The sequence below is a fragment of the Parasteatoda tepidariorum genome, chromosome 3, assembly GCF_982258835.1.
Source record: "Parasteatoda tepidariorum strain Cologne lab strain chromosome 3, Ptep-v5.0, whole genome shotgun sequence".
Taxonomy (NCBI): domain Eukaryota; kingdom Metazoa; phylum Arthropoda; class Arachnida; order Araneae; family Theridiidae; genus Parasteatoda; species Parasteatoda tepidariorum.
Window position 1 is genome coordinate 84,132,155 of NC_141757.1, and position 19,031 is coordinate 84,151,185.

At 29.9% G+C, this 19,031-nt stretch overlaps 1 protein-coding gene across 2 annotated transcripts in view; it reads right to left on the bottom strand.

Moving 5' to 3' along the window:
* Positions 1-268: 268 nt before the first annotated feature.
* Positions 269-19,031, bottom strand: part of Tmtc2 (Transmembrane O-mannosyltransferase targeting cadherins 2) — a 350,759-nt gene continuing 331,996 nt past the window's right edge. Inside the window, exons 8-16 of one of the 2 annotated variants that reach the window (XM_087159729.1) lie at positions 17,596-17,657; positions 16,995-17,117; positions 14,818-14,896; positions 12,281-12,402; positions 11,496-11,577; positions 10,430-10,544; positions 9,549-9,612; positions 3,193-3,365; positions 1,608-2,613 (exon numbers count right to left, since the gene is read on the bottom strand). In XM_087159729.1, coding sequence (XP_087015855.1) covers positions 2,607-2,613; positions 3,193-3,365; positions 9,549-9,612; positions 10,430-10,544; positions 11,496-11,577; positions 12,281-12,402; positions 14,818-14,896; positions 16,995-17,117; positions 17,596-17,657 — 827 coding nt within the window. In that variant the 3' untranslated portion in view covers positions 1,608-2,606. Of the gene's footprint in view, positions 2,614-3,192; positions 3,366-9,548; positions 9,613-10,429; positions 10,545-11,495; positions 11,578-12,280; positions 12,403-14,817; positions 14,897-16,994; positions 17,118-17,595; positions 17,658-19,031 lie in introns of both variants that reach the window. The other variant, XM_087159730.1, reaches the window with a different exon arrangement.

Genomic DNA, 19,031 nt, shown 5'->3' on the forward strand with positions numbered 1-19,031 from the left:
ATGTTTTCTCCACATTTCGAAATTATTTTATGAGTTCTATTTACTTGCAGCTTATGAGCAGTAAATAAAACCTATTGTTTTTCTTAATTTTCTTCGTATTTTTTTAAATTTTTTTATTTATTTATTATGCTATATATATATATATATATATATATATATATATATATATATATATATATATATATATATATATATATATATATATATATATATATATATATATATATATATATATATATATATATATATATATATATATATATATATATTATAATTTTTGTATGGAACAAAGCTGAATTATGAATCTGTAGAAGTGCTTAATATATTTTTTAAAAAAAAAATAATACTTTCGCAGAATTCCGTTCTTGCTTTACCAATAAAACCGTAAATTTGAAATCAACTGTCCGATACTCATTCATTCTTAACTCTTTTCCTTTTAACATCACAGGTAACCATCAGGCACGGATCATGTTTATAAGTGGAAGAACTTTATTTAGAGTGCCAATGACTTTAATAATTCCAAATAACTACAATATTCTACAAATCACCAGGCATTAATTAAACAATTATGTGACTAGATTAGCAATTTTTTTAATCATAATTATCGATTAGAAAAATTTACCCAACATTCATATTTTCTTGTGTAAAGGAATATTTGAACCCTGCAAATGAAGCTAAAAACTAAGCAGAGCTTTATGTTTTGTCACGGAAAGTGGCTACTTAGGACTCTCTGGTATTCTAATAAAGCAATTATATTTATTTTTCTAAGCAAATTCATTTGATTAATTTCGATTTTTATGATTATATTAAAAATTTAAAAAAACGAGATTTAGTTAACATATTTAAACAAGTCTCAGAAATATTTTATAATTTTAACTAAGAGAAAGAATAAATTTGAAATCAATGAGCAACAAATACATATTAAATGCACTGTCTTACTTTATCGACACGAATCTTACACGGAGAAAAATATTCAGGTAAAATTACCGTACTGTATGATAATGACGTTTCTGGTAAAGAAAACCATAATTTTGGTTAATGAAACCAAAATATACGGTATTTAAACCATTCATTTGGTAATATTTCTATTCATATGGTAACAGTTTACCTGGAAATTCTTGTTTTCAAAACTTTAGTTCTTATTACCACACATTTAGCGAAAAAAACAAATGTGAAAAGCAAATTTAACCGAATCAATGGTTTTTATGCCCTGATCGCAGGTATCATGTTGAAATTACCACATTTTACAGTATTGGCCAAATTTTATTACATAGTATCGAACCATAGTTTATTGTTAATTTTACCGAAACCATTATCAAAGCTTCTCGATGAAAATTATCAACCTTTTTGGTGTTTCCCATGGAGTCAGAAGCACGGTAAATTTTACCATATTCTGGTAGTTTCGACCATACTTTTTTTCTCAGTGTAGAGAGCCCAAGTAAAAAAGACTAAAAAGAATCAAATTTACAATCAATATTTCAATATTGATTTACCTTTTTTACATTAAAAAATGAGGATAATACCACACGAAAATTTTTGAATTATTGAGTTAATTATTGAAAAGTATGTTAAATATTGAAAATTATGTTAAATATAAAAAATATGCATGATTAAGAAGAATTTTATAGACAACTTTAAACTATATTCTACATGAAAGTTCAAATTGCATTGGTCCACGAAATGTATAAGGAAACATAAACAAATTATACGTATAAGCATTAATATCACTAGTGACAAAAATATCAAACAGCATTTTCATATTGCATTTGTTTTCACCTGAAAATGCTTTCAAAGTGCAATAATTATAAGATCACATGTAGTGACACAAACAAAATAAAAGTCAAAAATCTTAATAAATGTTCTCACTAAATCAGATCTTTTTTTTTTCACTATAAATACAATTATGTACAATGATTACAACTTATATAAACTGTATCTTCGGTACAGAGCAGTTCCATAATATGCATTCTTCTTTTTGAAAGCCAAAGGTTTCGCCGAAGCTTCGAATTCTGCCAGGTGCAACAAAAGGATTTATATATTGCACTAGCCATGAATATTTTACCGAGTGCAAAAAAGTCTGAGCAAAATGAAGCTTCAGGAAATATGTTTTTTTAACATTCATCTTGCATGTTAAAAATTATTGGATGGTAGTTAGCTTGTCAGTACATACATCTGTTTATGGAGCTCTCTTGGCGAATTTTGGCGCCAAACATTTCTCTTGTGAGAAAAATGACGTTAGGTCACATCAGCGTTGGTGAATATAATTCGAATCGCACCAGTGGAACGCTTCATTCCATGGCTAATAATATTAAGGTGTAAACTTAATTTATAAAAAGAAGCCACGTCTTTAAATAACAAAGACTTATTTTATAAAAATTGTGGACAAAATAAAATAGAATTCCAGTTCTTCATTGCTATTTGGAAAAATACATTTTGCTACCTTCGTCTGTGTGTCCTTTTTTGATTTAATAGTGTCCTAAGTTTTTGCAAGTTGTTTTGAGTAATAGGATCATCTGGTTTTAGTTTAAGGGCTTCTAAATAGGCATTTTCAGCTTCTGAAAGTTTTCCATTAACATGTAGCATAGCTCCTAAATTAATGTGACTGGTCACCTCCTGCAAGTAAGAAAGAAATGCTCCAATTAAAACTAAATTTATATTATTTAAGAATTAAACAAGACTGTTGCACAAGAATGATTTTATTTATGAAGAAAATGTGAAAAATATATTAGAAAGTGTAAATAAATTTATGAAATATTTGAGCATAAAATGTACTTTTTTTGCACTTACACATTTGAAACTCTTATAACATTTAAACTGTTAGTGAACTGACGCGTTTCTATCGATTGCATAAAAAATAGATGTATACCTCACTTGTCTGGATAGCAATGTCAGACGCATCATTATGAATGAGTCAGAAATTACTTTTTTTTCTATAAAACTTAACTTCTTACTTATCAGATATAGTGACTTGAGTGCTATTTCATTCAATTCAACATAAAAAATTACATCGATATTACAATTACATTACATTATTTGCCTAGATATCAGTAAGTTGCCTCCCCCCTCATCGGCTATCAAGGATCGAAATGACTCTATAACTGCTTTCTTGAATACAAGTTCACAGTATAATTATCATTTTATGGTTTTCAAAAATGTGTGTAAAATTGCTAGCAATTTTAAATTCATTCTAACCTCTGAATGAGAATGCCTTTCTGTTTCATCAAATTCCGCAGCTTTTGCAAGTTGTTCTCGGTCATTTGGTCATTCGGTCTTAGTTTAAGCGCTTCTAAGTAGGCATTTTCCGCTTCAACAAGTTTGCCATTAACGTGAAGCATTGCGCCAAGGTTCATGTGGCTCGCCACCTCCTGTAAAACAGGAAAATGCTTTTCTCATAAACTGTTGCTGTGGATATTTTATAGAGAGAGATGGTTAGGATTAAAAAAAATTGCTAGCAACTTTTCATAGATATTTAATTATACCTTAAAACCTTATTTATAATTAATGAATAAGTAACTATATTTTCATAATAGCTTTAAATATTTAATTTAATTGAAGATTAAAGATAAATTGGGTCACAAAATTTGAAAGTTAGAACAGCTATAAAATAAAAATTCAAAATTTTTTTTACAATACAGTTATTAAAATGCCAAAAAAAGAAAGAGAAAAAATTTAAAGAATATAATGGAAATAAAAAGTTATCGTGATATGAATTTTATGAATACAGTTGTGTATTAACAACTTGTTTTTTAAAATTTCTTTATTCGAATAAACATGTAAGAAATAATAATGCGAAGAATGTAAATTTGAAAAATTCTTAAGATCATATGATCATATCAATAAAATATTTGAGAAATATACTATATAATATTTGCCTTTGATCTTGAATGGAGATAATTTTTATTGGTAATTGAAAGCATTGTCTATCATTAGGTATTTAAAACCACTTCTGTAAACAGTGTAACTAAAAGGAAACCACTTCTATAAACTAACTACAACGGCACCTTTAAAAAATGAATATTTTGAATAAAGCATAAAGTTATTTTAAACAATCTTTAATTAAAAACAAATAAGATTTGAATAGTTTTAAATTTACCAAATTTACAATAATAGCTGGAGGATCATGATTTGTCAACAATGCTTTTAAGGTGTGTCAGTCGTAACCTTTTACAAAAGAAATAACGCAAAATTCTACAAAAACTAATTCACCATTTTTATTATTCTTTTTCATCCATCGTCCAAAAACCAAAACAAAAAAAAAATGATCATATCTATAATATCAAGCTTTTAGCTCGCAACATCAGAAAATGCGTGTTATTACATCACGTGACCCTGACACCTTCCCCCCAGAGTCATATTAGATCCAAAGATCGAATATGGCAAATAATTTAAGGGTCACACTTTACACATAAACAAACTATGTTTCACATTCACCCAAATATTCACTGAATCTTAGGTTTAACTTAACACTAGGTATTTACTTTAATCACCTAATAATAATAATAGGAAAAAATGTTCAGAGTCTTATTTTAGTTTATATTTACAGTCTGGACAATGCATCTGCATTACTAAGTTTCGATCCTTTGATGTGACTTGCCTCAATATCATGGCGTTGAATGGCTAACGTCCATCTCTGCAACCTCGGGCTTTGGGGTGTCGCACTCGTCAGAAATACTAGGGGATTATGATCAGTTAATAAAATAATCTTAGCACCACAGAGTAAGGTTTCAAATCTCTGCAAAGCCCAAATAATAGCATAAGCTTCCCTTTCAATTGTAGACCATTTCTGTTGAGTTGAATTCAGCTTCTGGCTACCGAAAGCTATGGGACGAATATTTCCTTCTTCATCTAACTGACCTAAACAACATCCGACCGCATTTTGAGATGCATCCGTATGCAAGTAGTATGGTTTCTCTATGTCTGGGACTTGTAACTCTGCGATCTTACATAGCGACGTCTTCAATTCCTTGAATGCCTTCTCAGCTTCTTCGCTCCAAGGAATCTCATTAGGAACTTTCTTTTTAGTAAGCTCTGTTAGTGGAAGAGCAATCTTTGCGAAGTTTGGAATATACTGCCTGTAAAAGTTGCATAATCCCAAAGCACTTCTCAGTTGTTTTTTGGTTTTGGGTGCCTCTAATTTCTGTATTACTCTTATTCGTTCTTTGTCAGGAGCATGTTTACCTGAACCAATAATATGTCCTAAGTATTTAACCTTTTGTCTAGCAAATTCGCACTTTCTCAAGTTCACGGAGAAATTAAAATATTCCAATCTCTTAAAAACTTCTTCAAGATGAATCAAATGTTCCTCCCACGTATCAGAAAATACTGCTAAATCATCGATATAAGCACAAGTGAAATCAGACATGGACTGAACCACTTTAGACATAGCTCTTTGGTAGGTTGCAGCAGCATTTCTTAATCCAAAGGGTAATACATTCCATTGGTACTGGCCTCGGTGAGTTCGGAATGCTGTGAGGTGTTTGCTGCCGTTCTCCATCGGTATAGCCCAATATCCCTTCAACATATCTAGCACAGTAATGAATTTCTTCTTTCCTACTAAGAAATTCAACTCCATCATATTTTGCATTGGATATGCATCCGGAACGGTAAGAGCATTCAAACTTCTGAAATCAATGCATAACCTGATTGTTCCGTCTTTCTTATGAACACATACTACCGGGTGTGCTATCTCACTTACCACCGGTTCAATCAGTCCTAACGCTAGCAATTCATTGATCTGTGCATCCACTTTCCCCTTTAAGTTTTCTGGTATCTTATACGTTTTTGGTTTCATCGTATCCTCCTCAGCTTTCAGCTTTATCGCATGTTTCCCAACTTTAGCTATCCTTATCTTCCCCGAAAACAACGTTTTGCGTCTATGTAAAAGATCTTTCAATTGATTTTGCTGCATTTTGGGTAAGTAATCCAAATTTAATCCTTTCAATGCTTCATAGCTTTCCACATCTGTAGGAAGAGTTGGTGTTTCGTATATTTCACCAAATTCATCATCAATATCATAGACAACTCCAACTGTTTGAATTCTCGCTTTGTATTCTCTCATTTTGTTAACATGCAATAATCTTAAATTTCCTTCAGGCATTTGCAAATAATACGAATTCGGTTTCACTCTTCTAATTACCTTTACTGGACCTATCCATCTGGCATATAATGAATTGGATGAATCATGCATTAGCACAAGTACTTGATCTCCTGGCGCAAATTCCCGGTATTTTTTCCTTCTATTGTAATATTTGGCATAATTACTTTGTTGCACATCACTTGTTAACCTTGCCTTTTCGGTTGCTATTTCTAATTTTCCTTTTAACTCTTTTAAATATTCCTCCGCTGATCCTTTCATATTCAAAGGTAAAAACATATCTCCGGCCCAAATTGACTTCAAGATAGATAACGGGCCTTTCGGTTCTCTCCCGTACATTAGCAGAAAAGGTGGTACTCCTGTAGTTGCATTTGGAACTTCTCGATAAGCCCATAGTACAAATGGTATGTGTCGATGCCAATTTCTTCCTACTTCTCTAATAATGTGATGTAGCATATTTTTGAAAGTTTGGTTCCATCTTTCAATCAATCCGTTCCCTTCCGGATGGTATGGCGTTGAAAATCGCGGACAAGCTCCTAAAACCTTCAAAAACTCTTGCGTTAAACTTGCCGTAAAATTTGTCGCATTATCCACCACGATTACTTCTGGAATTCCTGTCCTACAGAATATTTCGAGCAGTGCTTCACATGTATTCCTTGCCGTTAACGATTTGAGCGGGACTGCTTCAGGCCATCTTGAATGTTGGTCCATCAAACAAAGGATATATTTATGTCCTTGTGCTGATACTGGATCTAGAGGACCAATTAGATCTACGTTCACCACTTGGAATGGAAGTTCAGGACGTGACACAGGTGTTATCGGAATTTTGTCTACTGAACGAACAACTCTTCTACCTTGGCACCCATGACATGAGCTACAATAAGCTTTAATTTCCTTGACCATCCCTGGCCAATAAAAGGAAAATTTAATTCTTTGAATTGTTTTACGAGCTCCTAGATGTGCTCCGAATACTGACTCGTGGGCAATTTCTAGTATTTTACCTTTTCTAATTTCGGGAATTACTAATTGTTGTATTCTATTCCCGTCCAACAGCTCTTCATGGCATAGTATATTATTTTGTATCACATACCCTCCTTTATTTTGCTTCCCCAATTTCCATGCTTCTTGGAGAGTATCGCAACTTTGTTGTTGTATCTTGAATCGTTCGGTTTCATTTCCATTCTTTTTATCACCGCATTCACCTACTGTTGGCTCCTGCTGCTCTTCTCCGTCACTTGCACTCATATATAACTGCTCCTTTCGGGAATCTGATCTTAGCTTCATAGCAGCAGTAAAACTGGGATTGTATACTCTTTTTTGTTCTAATAATGCCTCATAAGTTTCAGCATCCAACAAAATGTCAGCATTTAACCCATTGACGGCTGCTATCATCGTTTTAATTATAGGCGTAATATATCCTTCCGTTACCAAAGCGATTTCCACTTCTTTTAACTCAGCTTTTAGACTTTCGCCAAACGCAGGTTGTAATATTATATGCCCTTTGTAATCCACTTCCTTACCCACTATATCGTTTTTAAATACACTTATTTGTGCACCAGAATCTACTACAGCTTCGTATTCATTTCCATTATATGAAATTCTAACTTTCTTAAGGGCAGCTATTTTTGGTTGAACGCCTTTACATTTTTTGTTTCCTATCATGACTTCACCGTTAAATCTTGCAGTGACTACTTTGCTTTCGATATTTCCATTTCTGAGTACCTTAACTTCGGATACTTGCCCTTCCGATACTTGAACCTCGGCCACTTTGCCTTCAATGTTTCTTCTCCTCTCTTTATTATCTCGACAAAATCGTGCCAAGTGTCCTACTCGTCCACAATTAAAACATGTGACTGGATTTTGGGAAGAACTCCGCTTATCAATTCTGCCATGGTTGTTATGCTCATGTTTATATCCTTCACCAAATGTATGATATCTTCTACTAACCATGTTTGGTTTTTCCCGGTATAAGTTCCTATATGGTTGAGAAGCAATGAATTTAGTAGTTTGGTTATATTTCCTTGCATTCTCGTACTCATCTAACTTCTCAGCAAGTGTGTCAACTGAGCAAATTCTACTCCACTCATCAATAAAATGATTTTGTATGTCTCCAGGTACTCGTTCTTTTATCTGTTCGACAATGACAAGTTGTTTCAGGCTGTCGAAATCATTAATTTTTAGTCCCGAAACCCATTCGTTAAAATAGTTCGCCAATTCAAATCCAAAATCTCGCCAAGTGCTCTCAGCCGCTTTACAATGTCTCTTAAACTTTATTTTAAATGCTTCTGGGCTCAATTTAAACCTTTTCAATAACATACATTTTACATGTTTATAATCATTTGCTTTTTCTTCAGGCTCCCTTGCAATTAAATTCGCCATTTCTAGAGGCAATAATCCAACAAGATGCGTTACCCAATCTTCTTCTTTTATATGGACTCTTCGTGCTTGTCTTTCAAACAATATTAGATAAAAACTTATATCACCTTCTTTTGGATCAAAAGTACGCATTAATTTTTGCAATCCACCAGGTACATGTTCTCTTGTTTCTTCATTTCGAGAGCTGCTCGTCTCTCCTATAGTACCAGTATGTACCAATGAAGCTTCTATCTTCAACCTCTCCAATTCATATTCCTTTTCTTGCCGCTTTAATTCATCTTCCCTTTCCTGTTCTCGCCGCTTTAATTCACCTTCCCTTTCCTGTTCTCGCCTCTTTAATTCATCTTCCCTTTCCTGTTCTCGCCGCTTTAATTCGTCTTCCCTTTCCTGTTGCTTAATTTCATATTCTTGTCGCCTAATTTCATCTTCTTTTTGTTGGCGCTTTATTTCTTCTCTTCCACTAACTATTCTTTTTAATAATTCCTTCACAAACTCCTCTTCGTACTCCGTACTTGCCAATATAATCTTCTTTAATTCGGTAACTCTCATGTCTTCCGTTGCCGTTTCTCCTAACTCTTCCGCCAAACACTTCAAATCTACTTTTAAAGCTCTTCCTAAAAATGCCATTTTTCACCTACTACTTTCTAAACTGCACCTTCTTACAAAAAAAAATGCCACTTCCTAAACCAATTTCAAGACAATCTAAATAACTCACTATCTTCCATCAAACAACTTGGAATTCATAGAACAAACAACTACCAATCTTTTATTTTGAAATCCATTGGGGTTTCCCCGCGCATTTGTCAGTCGTAACCTTTTACAAAAGAAATAACGCAAAATTCTACAAAAACTAATTCACCATTTTTATTATTCTTTTTCATCCATCGTCCAAAAACCAAAACAAAAAAAAAATGATCATATCTATAATATCAAGCTTTTAGCTCGCAACATCAGAAAATGCGTGTTATTACATCACGTGACCCTGACAAGGTGAATCATAAAAAACAAATAAATAGAAATATGTTTCGAAGCAGTGTTTAGACTTGGAATCAATATAAATTTCGTATAGCATACTTACTTGAGGTCTTAGTTTTACAGCGATTTGATAATAATGTTCAGCATCCTCATTTCGACCAGCTTGCCTGCAAAGTTAACATTTTATATTTTATTTTCTAAACAATTCTAAGAATTTATAATTTGTCATTAAATTTGTAATTGAGTTTATAATGAAAATTCTCAACGAACTTATTTGTCAGAAAAATTGCTTGAAAAATTAAAATATTGACTTTATGCAGAAAAGTGAGATACTGGGGATTTTAAATAACACTAGAAAAAAAAAAATTTTCTTCCAATTTTTTGCTGCATGAGATTTTTGAACAAAATCTTAGATACCTAAGCATCGCAATAGCAAAACTAATTTCATATTTGAAATTTCCACATCCGATCTAGGTAATATCAAGTATTTGTATAAACGTAATAAAAAATTTGTCCTCTAGTGTAATCTTTAACATGTTAAATGTATTTAAAAAGAATTTGGAAAATTAAAATATTAACTGGAGTAAAAAAAAAAAAAAGGATGCCAAAAAAATTTATATAAAATGTTTAAATAGAGATTACGAGAAATTCCGAATTTTGCATCAGCAAAATTTCGGTAGCAAGTAATGTACAAAAACTAATAAAGTACAATAAAAAAAAAGATTTTTTTTTAAATAAAATATTCTACATTGTCTTAAATTTTAGAAAACTTAATCTGACTTTAATTATATTGCGGAAAACATTTGGGCTAAAAAAAATACTTTCTAGCATTTCAAAGCTTAATAATGTTTAAAATAAAATTATTTGGTACTAAGAAAAGATCAATTTAAATTTGTTTTGAAACATACTACTACAGAAACGTGAATATATTCTTATTCTTTTGAAATTGATTGAACTAAAATTAAATATATATATATCAGTTACCTAAGGGTATTAGCAGCATTGAAAATTATTTCGTATTCATCAGGAGCCAATTCTGCAGCTCTCAAGTACACCTCTGCTGCCTCTAGATGGCGCTCACTTTCGGATAGAAATTGACCTACAAGCGAAAGAAAAATTATTCAGCTGTAAAGAATTATTTGTTTGTTTTCGAAAAGCTTTGACATTTTGGAACATTTCGTATTCTTTATTTACCTATTTATTTCTTTTCTGAATTTTTTACAAAGATTTAGGATATAATTTATGAAATATGTTGAGGTTGTTTTGTTTTAATTTGTATAAAACTATATCAACTCCGCTCGTTTATTTTAAAATGTTTGTTTCAAAAGATAATTTTTCCGAATTCTAGATGTTTGGTTTCATTTTAGTGATAAAAATTTATATTTACTAAAAGTTTTATTTTGAATGGAATTATCTCTGAATAAGCGAATTTTATAGTTGCATACAAAAAATTTTCAATTCGCTTAACAAGTTCACGAGATTTGGCGAAATACGCAAAAAAAAAAAAAAAAAAAAATTAACTTTAAATAGGTCAAAACTTTGGACCGATCTCTTGACCTGACTATGGGAACCATATTTTCCAGATTTCTGCTACCCCTTAAATTTGGGTCAGAAATCCGAATCAGTCGAGAAAAAAAAGTTACGTTTATTTAGAAAAAGTGCGTTTTTGTTTCTGATTTCGTAACTTGAAATATCGTTTGCTCTATTTGATTAGTGCAAACGATAGTTAGTTTGAGTCTTAGAAAGCGAAAATCCTATCATTAGTTCGAAAGTTATTCTGGATGGTAAGTTTTTTTTATTTTGAGCACTATACATAAAAATAAGCATTTTAAAGTATGTCGTTTCTCCATAGCAAACTAATTGCTACTACTAGACTTTATAGTTCACAGTCTATATCGTGAACTGAAATGATTTATTGCAACGGATTATAATAACCATGTTTTTTCTTAAATAGTTGACTGACGACGCTATAATATTCATTAAAATTATGCATTCTTTAGAAATTCCGCGTGTTTGGAATATAAAAAGAAAATATATAGAAAATATTTACCATAGTGTTGGTAGACGCTTGAATCATTGGGAGCAATAACCTTTGCTTTCAAAAACCATTGCTCAGCTTCTCTCTGACGTCCCTGAAATTAAATAACATTTTATAAGATACACAAAGACATATTCATTCAACAAGGCAATAAAAACTTTTAAGTAAGGTTGTTCGTTTTTTTCGTAATGTGCCATTTGCGGGTTAAGTCGATTTCAAAAATATCTTTATAAACAATCATAGTAGCACTTTTAATTGTGGCTACACTTCTGCAAGTAAAGTTAAGGTTTATATAGTTTGTGTTAGTTCATATTTATTTTTATAAATAGTATTCGCTAAATTCAATAGATACAGTAACTAATATAGTTTTTAAGTTTGAATTGGAATTATCATTTGCTTAAAAATCTATTTTAACTTAATATATAGTATGACGAAACGTTTCTTACTTTTTATAATAAACAAAATCATTTAAATATATATATATACCTTAACCTATATTTCAAGTAATAATAAATAACTTGTTACAAAAACAAATATAATATTTATTTCATTAAAAAAAAAGATTAAAAAAAGTTTCTTTCCCTAATTGATGCATGCACAATAACATGCGCTCAAATGTATAGAAGCTTTATTAGAAACATGATAATTTACTGTTTGAATATCAAACCCTAAAATAAACTTTAAAAACGAAAAGAAATGAATTATGTGATTTAATAAAATCAAATTATTTTAGCTATTCGTAATTCTTATTATTTGCTGTCAACTATATCAACATAAATTGCTTCATAAATACTAACCCATTTCGATAAAAGCTTTGCATAAGTAAGATGGGCCGGTATATGATCTGCTTTCGCACGCAAAGCCTGTTGATACCATCGTTCGGCTTCTTCAAATTGCTTAAGTTTGAAAAACGCCTCGCCTGCAATAAAATGAATTGAATTATAATTCAGTGACAAGAGAAAGTATTTGTATTGATAACACACATTCAACAATACTTTAATGCAAATCTAAGATTATCATAATCAAGCCGAAGTCCTCGTACAATGCGAAAACAATTATAGTGGTTTAGATTTAATAAGTGATATTAATTCAGTTCATAAGAATCAGTAGCTCAGGTCAGTTGATTCAAACAGCCTAAATTAATGCATTTTATTTTATTTAAATGCTTTGATAATTGTTGGGTTTAATAGACGGATAGATTTAGTGACACTTTAAAAATATTAAGTTTTTCAAATCAGAGACCAAAAACTACTAGTTAAAGCACTGGGACTAACTCGCTATTTTGATGGAATAAACTCGCACTTGTGTGAGATTTTATTTTTTAAAAAAAAAAATTTGAAATTTTATAACCAACGTTGAACAGCCGACCCAATTCTGAGTTTGCGACTATCAATACTCAACTCCGTGTCCTTGTAATTTTAAACCCAACCCAGAAGACAAGGAAATCATTGAATCAAAAGCACTGGAACAAACTAACTTTCGTGGAGAACAGTTTGATGGAACTAATCCTCATTTATGTTACATGGAGAGGTGGGAAATCCTGAGAACCAGATGGCAAAAGGTTCGAACCCATGAATCGGCACTATGATTTGTGCGAGAGAAGTACAACATACCAAATTGAAAAACTATCACTAGGATTCAAACTCGGATCGATTCATTGAGAGCTAAGCACATTATAAAAACTGAGTCTACCTGGATTAAATGTTTTTTTACAAATACAGAACACAAATTTATTTCGCTCAGTTTCACAATTAGGATTGTGCCAGGGAATTACATATTTTTTTAACAGTGCCCAAAGCTTTTCCGCTTTTCATACTTTATTTGTTGTTCATAATTTTTTTGTCTAAATTATAACTGAGTAATGAAATGGAGATTCAAATCATACGAATCAATTAAGCACTAAATTGAATCACAGATTCAACTCATGGTTCGAATTTCTTTTAAAAAAATGATTCCTTATATTCTAATCACTTTGTTAATAACTTTGGAGATTCGACGATAATTTCAATAGATACTTTAAAACACGCAACCAATTGGAATCAATCTAACTACTATCGATGGAATATCTTCGTTGTAGAACGATAGAGGGTAAACGTAAAACACGAGTAAGCTCATACCTTATTCATTTATTCGCACTCTGAGACTTACCATCTCACAAAAGGTGAAGTCTACGCAACGAGGATGAGCATAAATTTCTGCTCACAAATGCAGTGTTTTCTGACAAAGAACTTCTCAAGGGAATTTGTCCACGTACATGAGACGTAACATCTTTCACTCTGAGTGTTTTGCATAAAAGTTTTACGAACAATCTCTTCAATTACATCTCTAGAGTAATATTTTGAAAATTCGTCGTTTGTATCAGAGCGAATTTGTAGGCATTACATACTAATCTGATGCACAAAGTTTCAATTTATCTATTATAATAGATGCATGTTTGACACCTTACTATAACTAGGTAATTCAGTTGGTTAAAAATTAATTCAAAACGTTAATCAGAGAGTATGACTGAAACTTAAAAGTGATGGACAAAAAATCCATTATCCAAAAAGCGAAAAAGAGTATGGTAAAAATTACTAGAATTTATCGGGTTTCTGGCTCTATGGGATCACCAAAAACTCGGTAATTTTTAACAAATCGTCTTGATAATTATTTTGGTGAAATTAACAATATAATCTGATTTTATAACATGTGATGAAATTTGGTAAACTTGGTAAAATTTGGTAATGTTATCATGATGGCTTGAAAACAATATATTTCATTAAATTAACTTTTCTGTTTTTTATTTTTTTCTAAATGACTGGTAATAAAAACTATAATTTTGAAACCAAAATTTCCAGTAATCCGATACCATGTTAACGGAAAAATCGGCAAATGAATGGTTTAAAGACATATATTTTGGTTTATTATCAAAATTATTTTTTTTAAAAACTTGAAATGTCATTATTATGGTTTTTTAATATGTGATAGATATATTATTTCAAACAGTAATTTTATCAGAATATTTCTTATCCCTATAAAATGCATAAAAGTTCTTGATATTATTTTTTCAAGAATTATAAAAATATTGCTTTTAAAATTTCGAATTCTAAACAGGAATTTGGTCTTGTAAGATATAGTTTGTTATATTTTAAATAATTTCTCTGATAAAGTGATATGTAATTAGATTGATAAAAAGTAATTTTTATAAATATTTATAAACTTTTTGAAAACAATAATAAACATTTAACTTATCCTTTAAAAGATTTTAAATATTGAAAGGTGACACATTTTATCATGCAAGTAACATAAATGATAAAAATTAAATCGTATGTTATCAAAAATTTTCCTTACTTACCCATCATATTATACAAAGACTGGGGTTGATAATGATGCGGCATTTTGTGAACAGCTTCCTGATAAACTTGAATTGCTTGCTAAAAATGCAAATAAAAAAATATATTATTTCAAAATTTTTAAACTCTGTTTCATAAGCAATTTAAATACTCGATATTTGCATTCAACAGATTATTCTTTGTTTGAAATATAATGATTTCAGTTGCATTAAGGCTAACATCAGTTACCATAAGTTTGTGTGAAAAATATGGTATCAAAAAAACTGTTTATTTAATTAATGTAGTTTTATTAATAAAAATACTTTTTTCTAGTAAGTTAAATGCAAAATTCTTTATACTAAGTTTTTATAGTAATTTCTTATAGTAGTTCGTCCACGATTCAATAATTTTGAATTTCTGTTTATATATATTTTAATTTTTCAAGTACAAAACCGGGATCTCGGGAATATTTTAAAGAAATATAAAATAGTCAAAATAAGAAAAGGGCGATTAGTTTCGAGTTTATAATAAGCAGTATTTTTTTTAAATAAAAATAATGTAGTTTGTAAAATTATCCAACTATGTTTAAAAAATGAATAACAGTCTGTTTAAATCAGGGGTCACCAAAGTAGTCTATGTGGACCCCTTGGGGGTCAATATGGCATAATTAGGGGTCGATGAATAAATACCAGCCAATGTCATTCAATCGCAAAGATTTTAAAAATTAACCGATGATTTTAAGCTATGCTTTGTAGATATTGAAAATACGGATATCTCTGCACCACTTTCTGTTCAATTTGAACGCATCGAGAGTCATTTGCAATATTAAGTCAGTTAATTAGTAGTTGACTTTGAAGTAATGATGCTTTTCAATAGTTTAACTGTTAATAAATTTTTAGATAAATATAAATGTTACGCAAAAATATCCAAAACTTTGTATATTTTCCCTTTTCCCATCGGCATTTTAATAGCATACTGGCTTCAGTAATATTAATTTTATTTTAAAGAGGCGGAGAAAAATTTGGATGTGGAGCTAAGTGATTTAAAACTGAAAATAACAAATTTCGAATCAAACATAGCTTTGCTTATCTATCCAAGCTTCATCAAACACGTACTTCTCATTGATTAGCGTAAAAATGTGATTTTGGGAAAATAAAATAAAAGATTTAAAAGACAGGTAATTTCTTTATCTTAGTTTATAGAAGGGTTTGATAAGATAATTATAACATTTTTGGGGGTTGATGATCGAAAAAGTTTGGTGTCCCCTTATTTAAATCATAAGTCGTATAAAGATCTACAAATAAAAATTTTGGCATATTTCTCCGTATTTTTCAACGCAAACTTGAGTATATTTGCTAGATATTCAAATGTGCGAAATAATATGTGTCAAAAAATATTTTTATCATTATTTACACAATTTCATAATTTTCGAATTCAATTAAATGTATAGGCTGTGTAATTTTGTGACAAATTCAAATATCGATAAAATGAACACTATAACATGTCGACATTAAACTATACATTTAATCATACTTTATAAACATTTAATCAATTAAAACAATTTATTTGATAACATAGCTATTGCTTCGTTTAAATACGCATGTAAGGATTAAATTTATCATTAAATCCGATTAGTTGAAGTAAATTTTAATTATAAAAAGAAAATATTTCTTAATATTTTCTTTTTATAATTTAATATATTATGATAATTACAATTATATAATAATTTTAATAATATAACAATAATTATAATATTAATTATAATGATATAATAATAATTATTATAATAATTATAACAATAATCATAATAATATAATAATAATTATTATAATAATATAATAATAATTATAATAATATAATAATAATTATAATAATATAATAATAATTATAATAATATAATAATAATTATAATAATATAATAATAATTATGTATACATTTATTTTACAGAATTTTTTATCATTCATATTTTAAAGTTATTCTTGTTACATTAAGTTAAAAAGGGAAAAATTAAATAATGATTAATTAAATATTTTGAGATTTTTACTATGTTTTTGTAATTCTTACTTGTTTTAGATTTGTTCAGATTTGTTGTTTTCTTGTTTTATTGTTTTCTTGTTTAGATTTGTTGTTTGATTGATTTAGATTTAGATTTGTTCTTTAAAATTGCTCTTTTTATTTCAATTTATTGAAAAATATTACCTTATATGAACCATCGTCAGCGTACAGTCTACCTAAGTTGAAGAGAGCTGATATTTTTGTTGTCTCGTGCATTTTCGGATCTTTCAACCCACTGCTATCTAATTCAGCACAATGTCGGTATACCTAAACAAGAAATAAGAATTAATCAATAACTACATTTTATTTTTAAAAAGAAAATACACATAGAATAACCCTTAATATCATAAAACAAATGTGAACGTAAAAGTAAGCATCATAAATTGTAGAAAAACCACGTGAAGAAAAACAATGCAGAAAAACATTTACTTAATATTTCTCAAAATGCTTGTTTCATAATCAGTAAAACAAGCTTGTAAAGTTGCATAGCGAGTTTTAGTTACATAGGAGTTTATAAACATTTCGAAAAGCAACAACAGGCAGTACGGGGAAAAGTAAAAATTTGTTTTCCAGTAATACTTTAATAGTAATAGATTTCGAAATAATTGATTAAAATTTGCAAGAAAATAGAACAAATTTTATGAATAGAATTGTTATCAAAACGTATTCATAATTTTGTAATCGGTTCTAAAATACATTGATCTAATGGAAACTTAGTTTATAAGTTCAAAGAATAAAAACTTACTTCAGCAGCTTCTTCTTTTCTTCCTAAAATTCCCAGAACCAAACCCAAATTCAAATGAGCCACTAAAAAAAACAAAAAAAAAAAAAACAAGGTTAAACATTTTATAAAAAAAAATTAAAATTTTCAACTGTTTGTATAATTTTTATCATTTTTATTACAATAATTTGTTAAAATTGAGAACTTGCAACCCAAAAAGATGTGAAGTGATTATGCCTAACCATGTAATTTAAATCAGGTTTAATTGGATACCTGTAACTGACGTCACGTGCGTCTATGGAATCTGAGCCTAGTTTCTGAATCCACAAATGTCACGACTTACCAACGATGACGTCACTTGCAGGCATCCAATAGTTTCTTACGTACATATTAAAAATTATGATTATAATTTTACAATTTTACAAATATGCTTATTGTAAGATACAGTTTAAAATTAAACTTTAAAAAAAATATTATTTTGCTAATTTTTTAAAACAACTGATCGATGATATAAAAATAAATGTTTTTCGTGAATTTATTAATTGCAATGAAACAATTTTTTATTTAAATTCAATCAAATTAGTATAAATGTATGAAATAGAGTCAACCAAAGAAGTTTTTTTTTCCCAATTTTTATTTTTTAAGTTTTCTTTTCTCTCCGAAAATGATTTATCCGTAGTTTATTTGTTCCAGGATTGGCAGATAATAGTTGAGGCTGCAAAATGAGCCATTCATCTCTGATTTGCAGATCGTCACTACCAAGAAAGGTAAGAGACTTTGCGATTTGACTAGCGTAATTCATGCTTTTTGGTTGGGCAATTTGGTTGGGCATGCTTTTTGGTTATGAAAAAAAAAACTCATCAAATCCTTTAAATATTCGCTCAGAGCATTTCTCGGGAAATTGTTTTGTCTGAAACGAGGAAAGTTTCGAGAATTTTGAGTGCCTGATTTTTACTGCGATTTCGATCCATAAGGCGAAGAAAATAACACACAACAAATTATCTCCTATGCCACACATGAATCATGTAAACTAAAAAATTTAAAAATAAATGACACACCAAGAAAAATATATTCCATCGAGAGAAACAAAATCGAAGGATACGTTGCCCATAACCCTTCCAACAATCTATACTTCTCTTGCAGCTTTTAATAACCAAATCAATTTCAAGCCATATTTTATCCATCTAAAACATTACCCTTTCCCACAGTTCTCAGCGGAAACCTCGCAATATTTTGCAGCCATAAAAAGGGTAAAATGAAGTCCCCAAGCCCTTATCACCAATTCAGCATTTCCTTATTTTTTAAGAGTCCCAGAGTTGTATACTTTTTTTTTACGATATCTGCAAACTGAAGGCGATGGACATACCATCAGGGAAAACACTAGGGACCGTAATAAAAATATTCTTCAGTAGTAATTACGGGTTAGAAGTGGTCCGTAGAGGGCAGAACATTATGAGAGA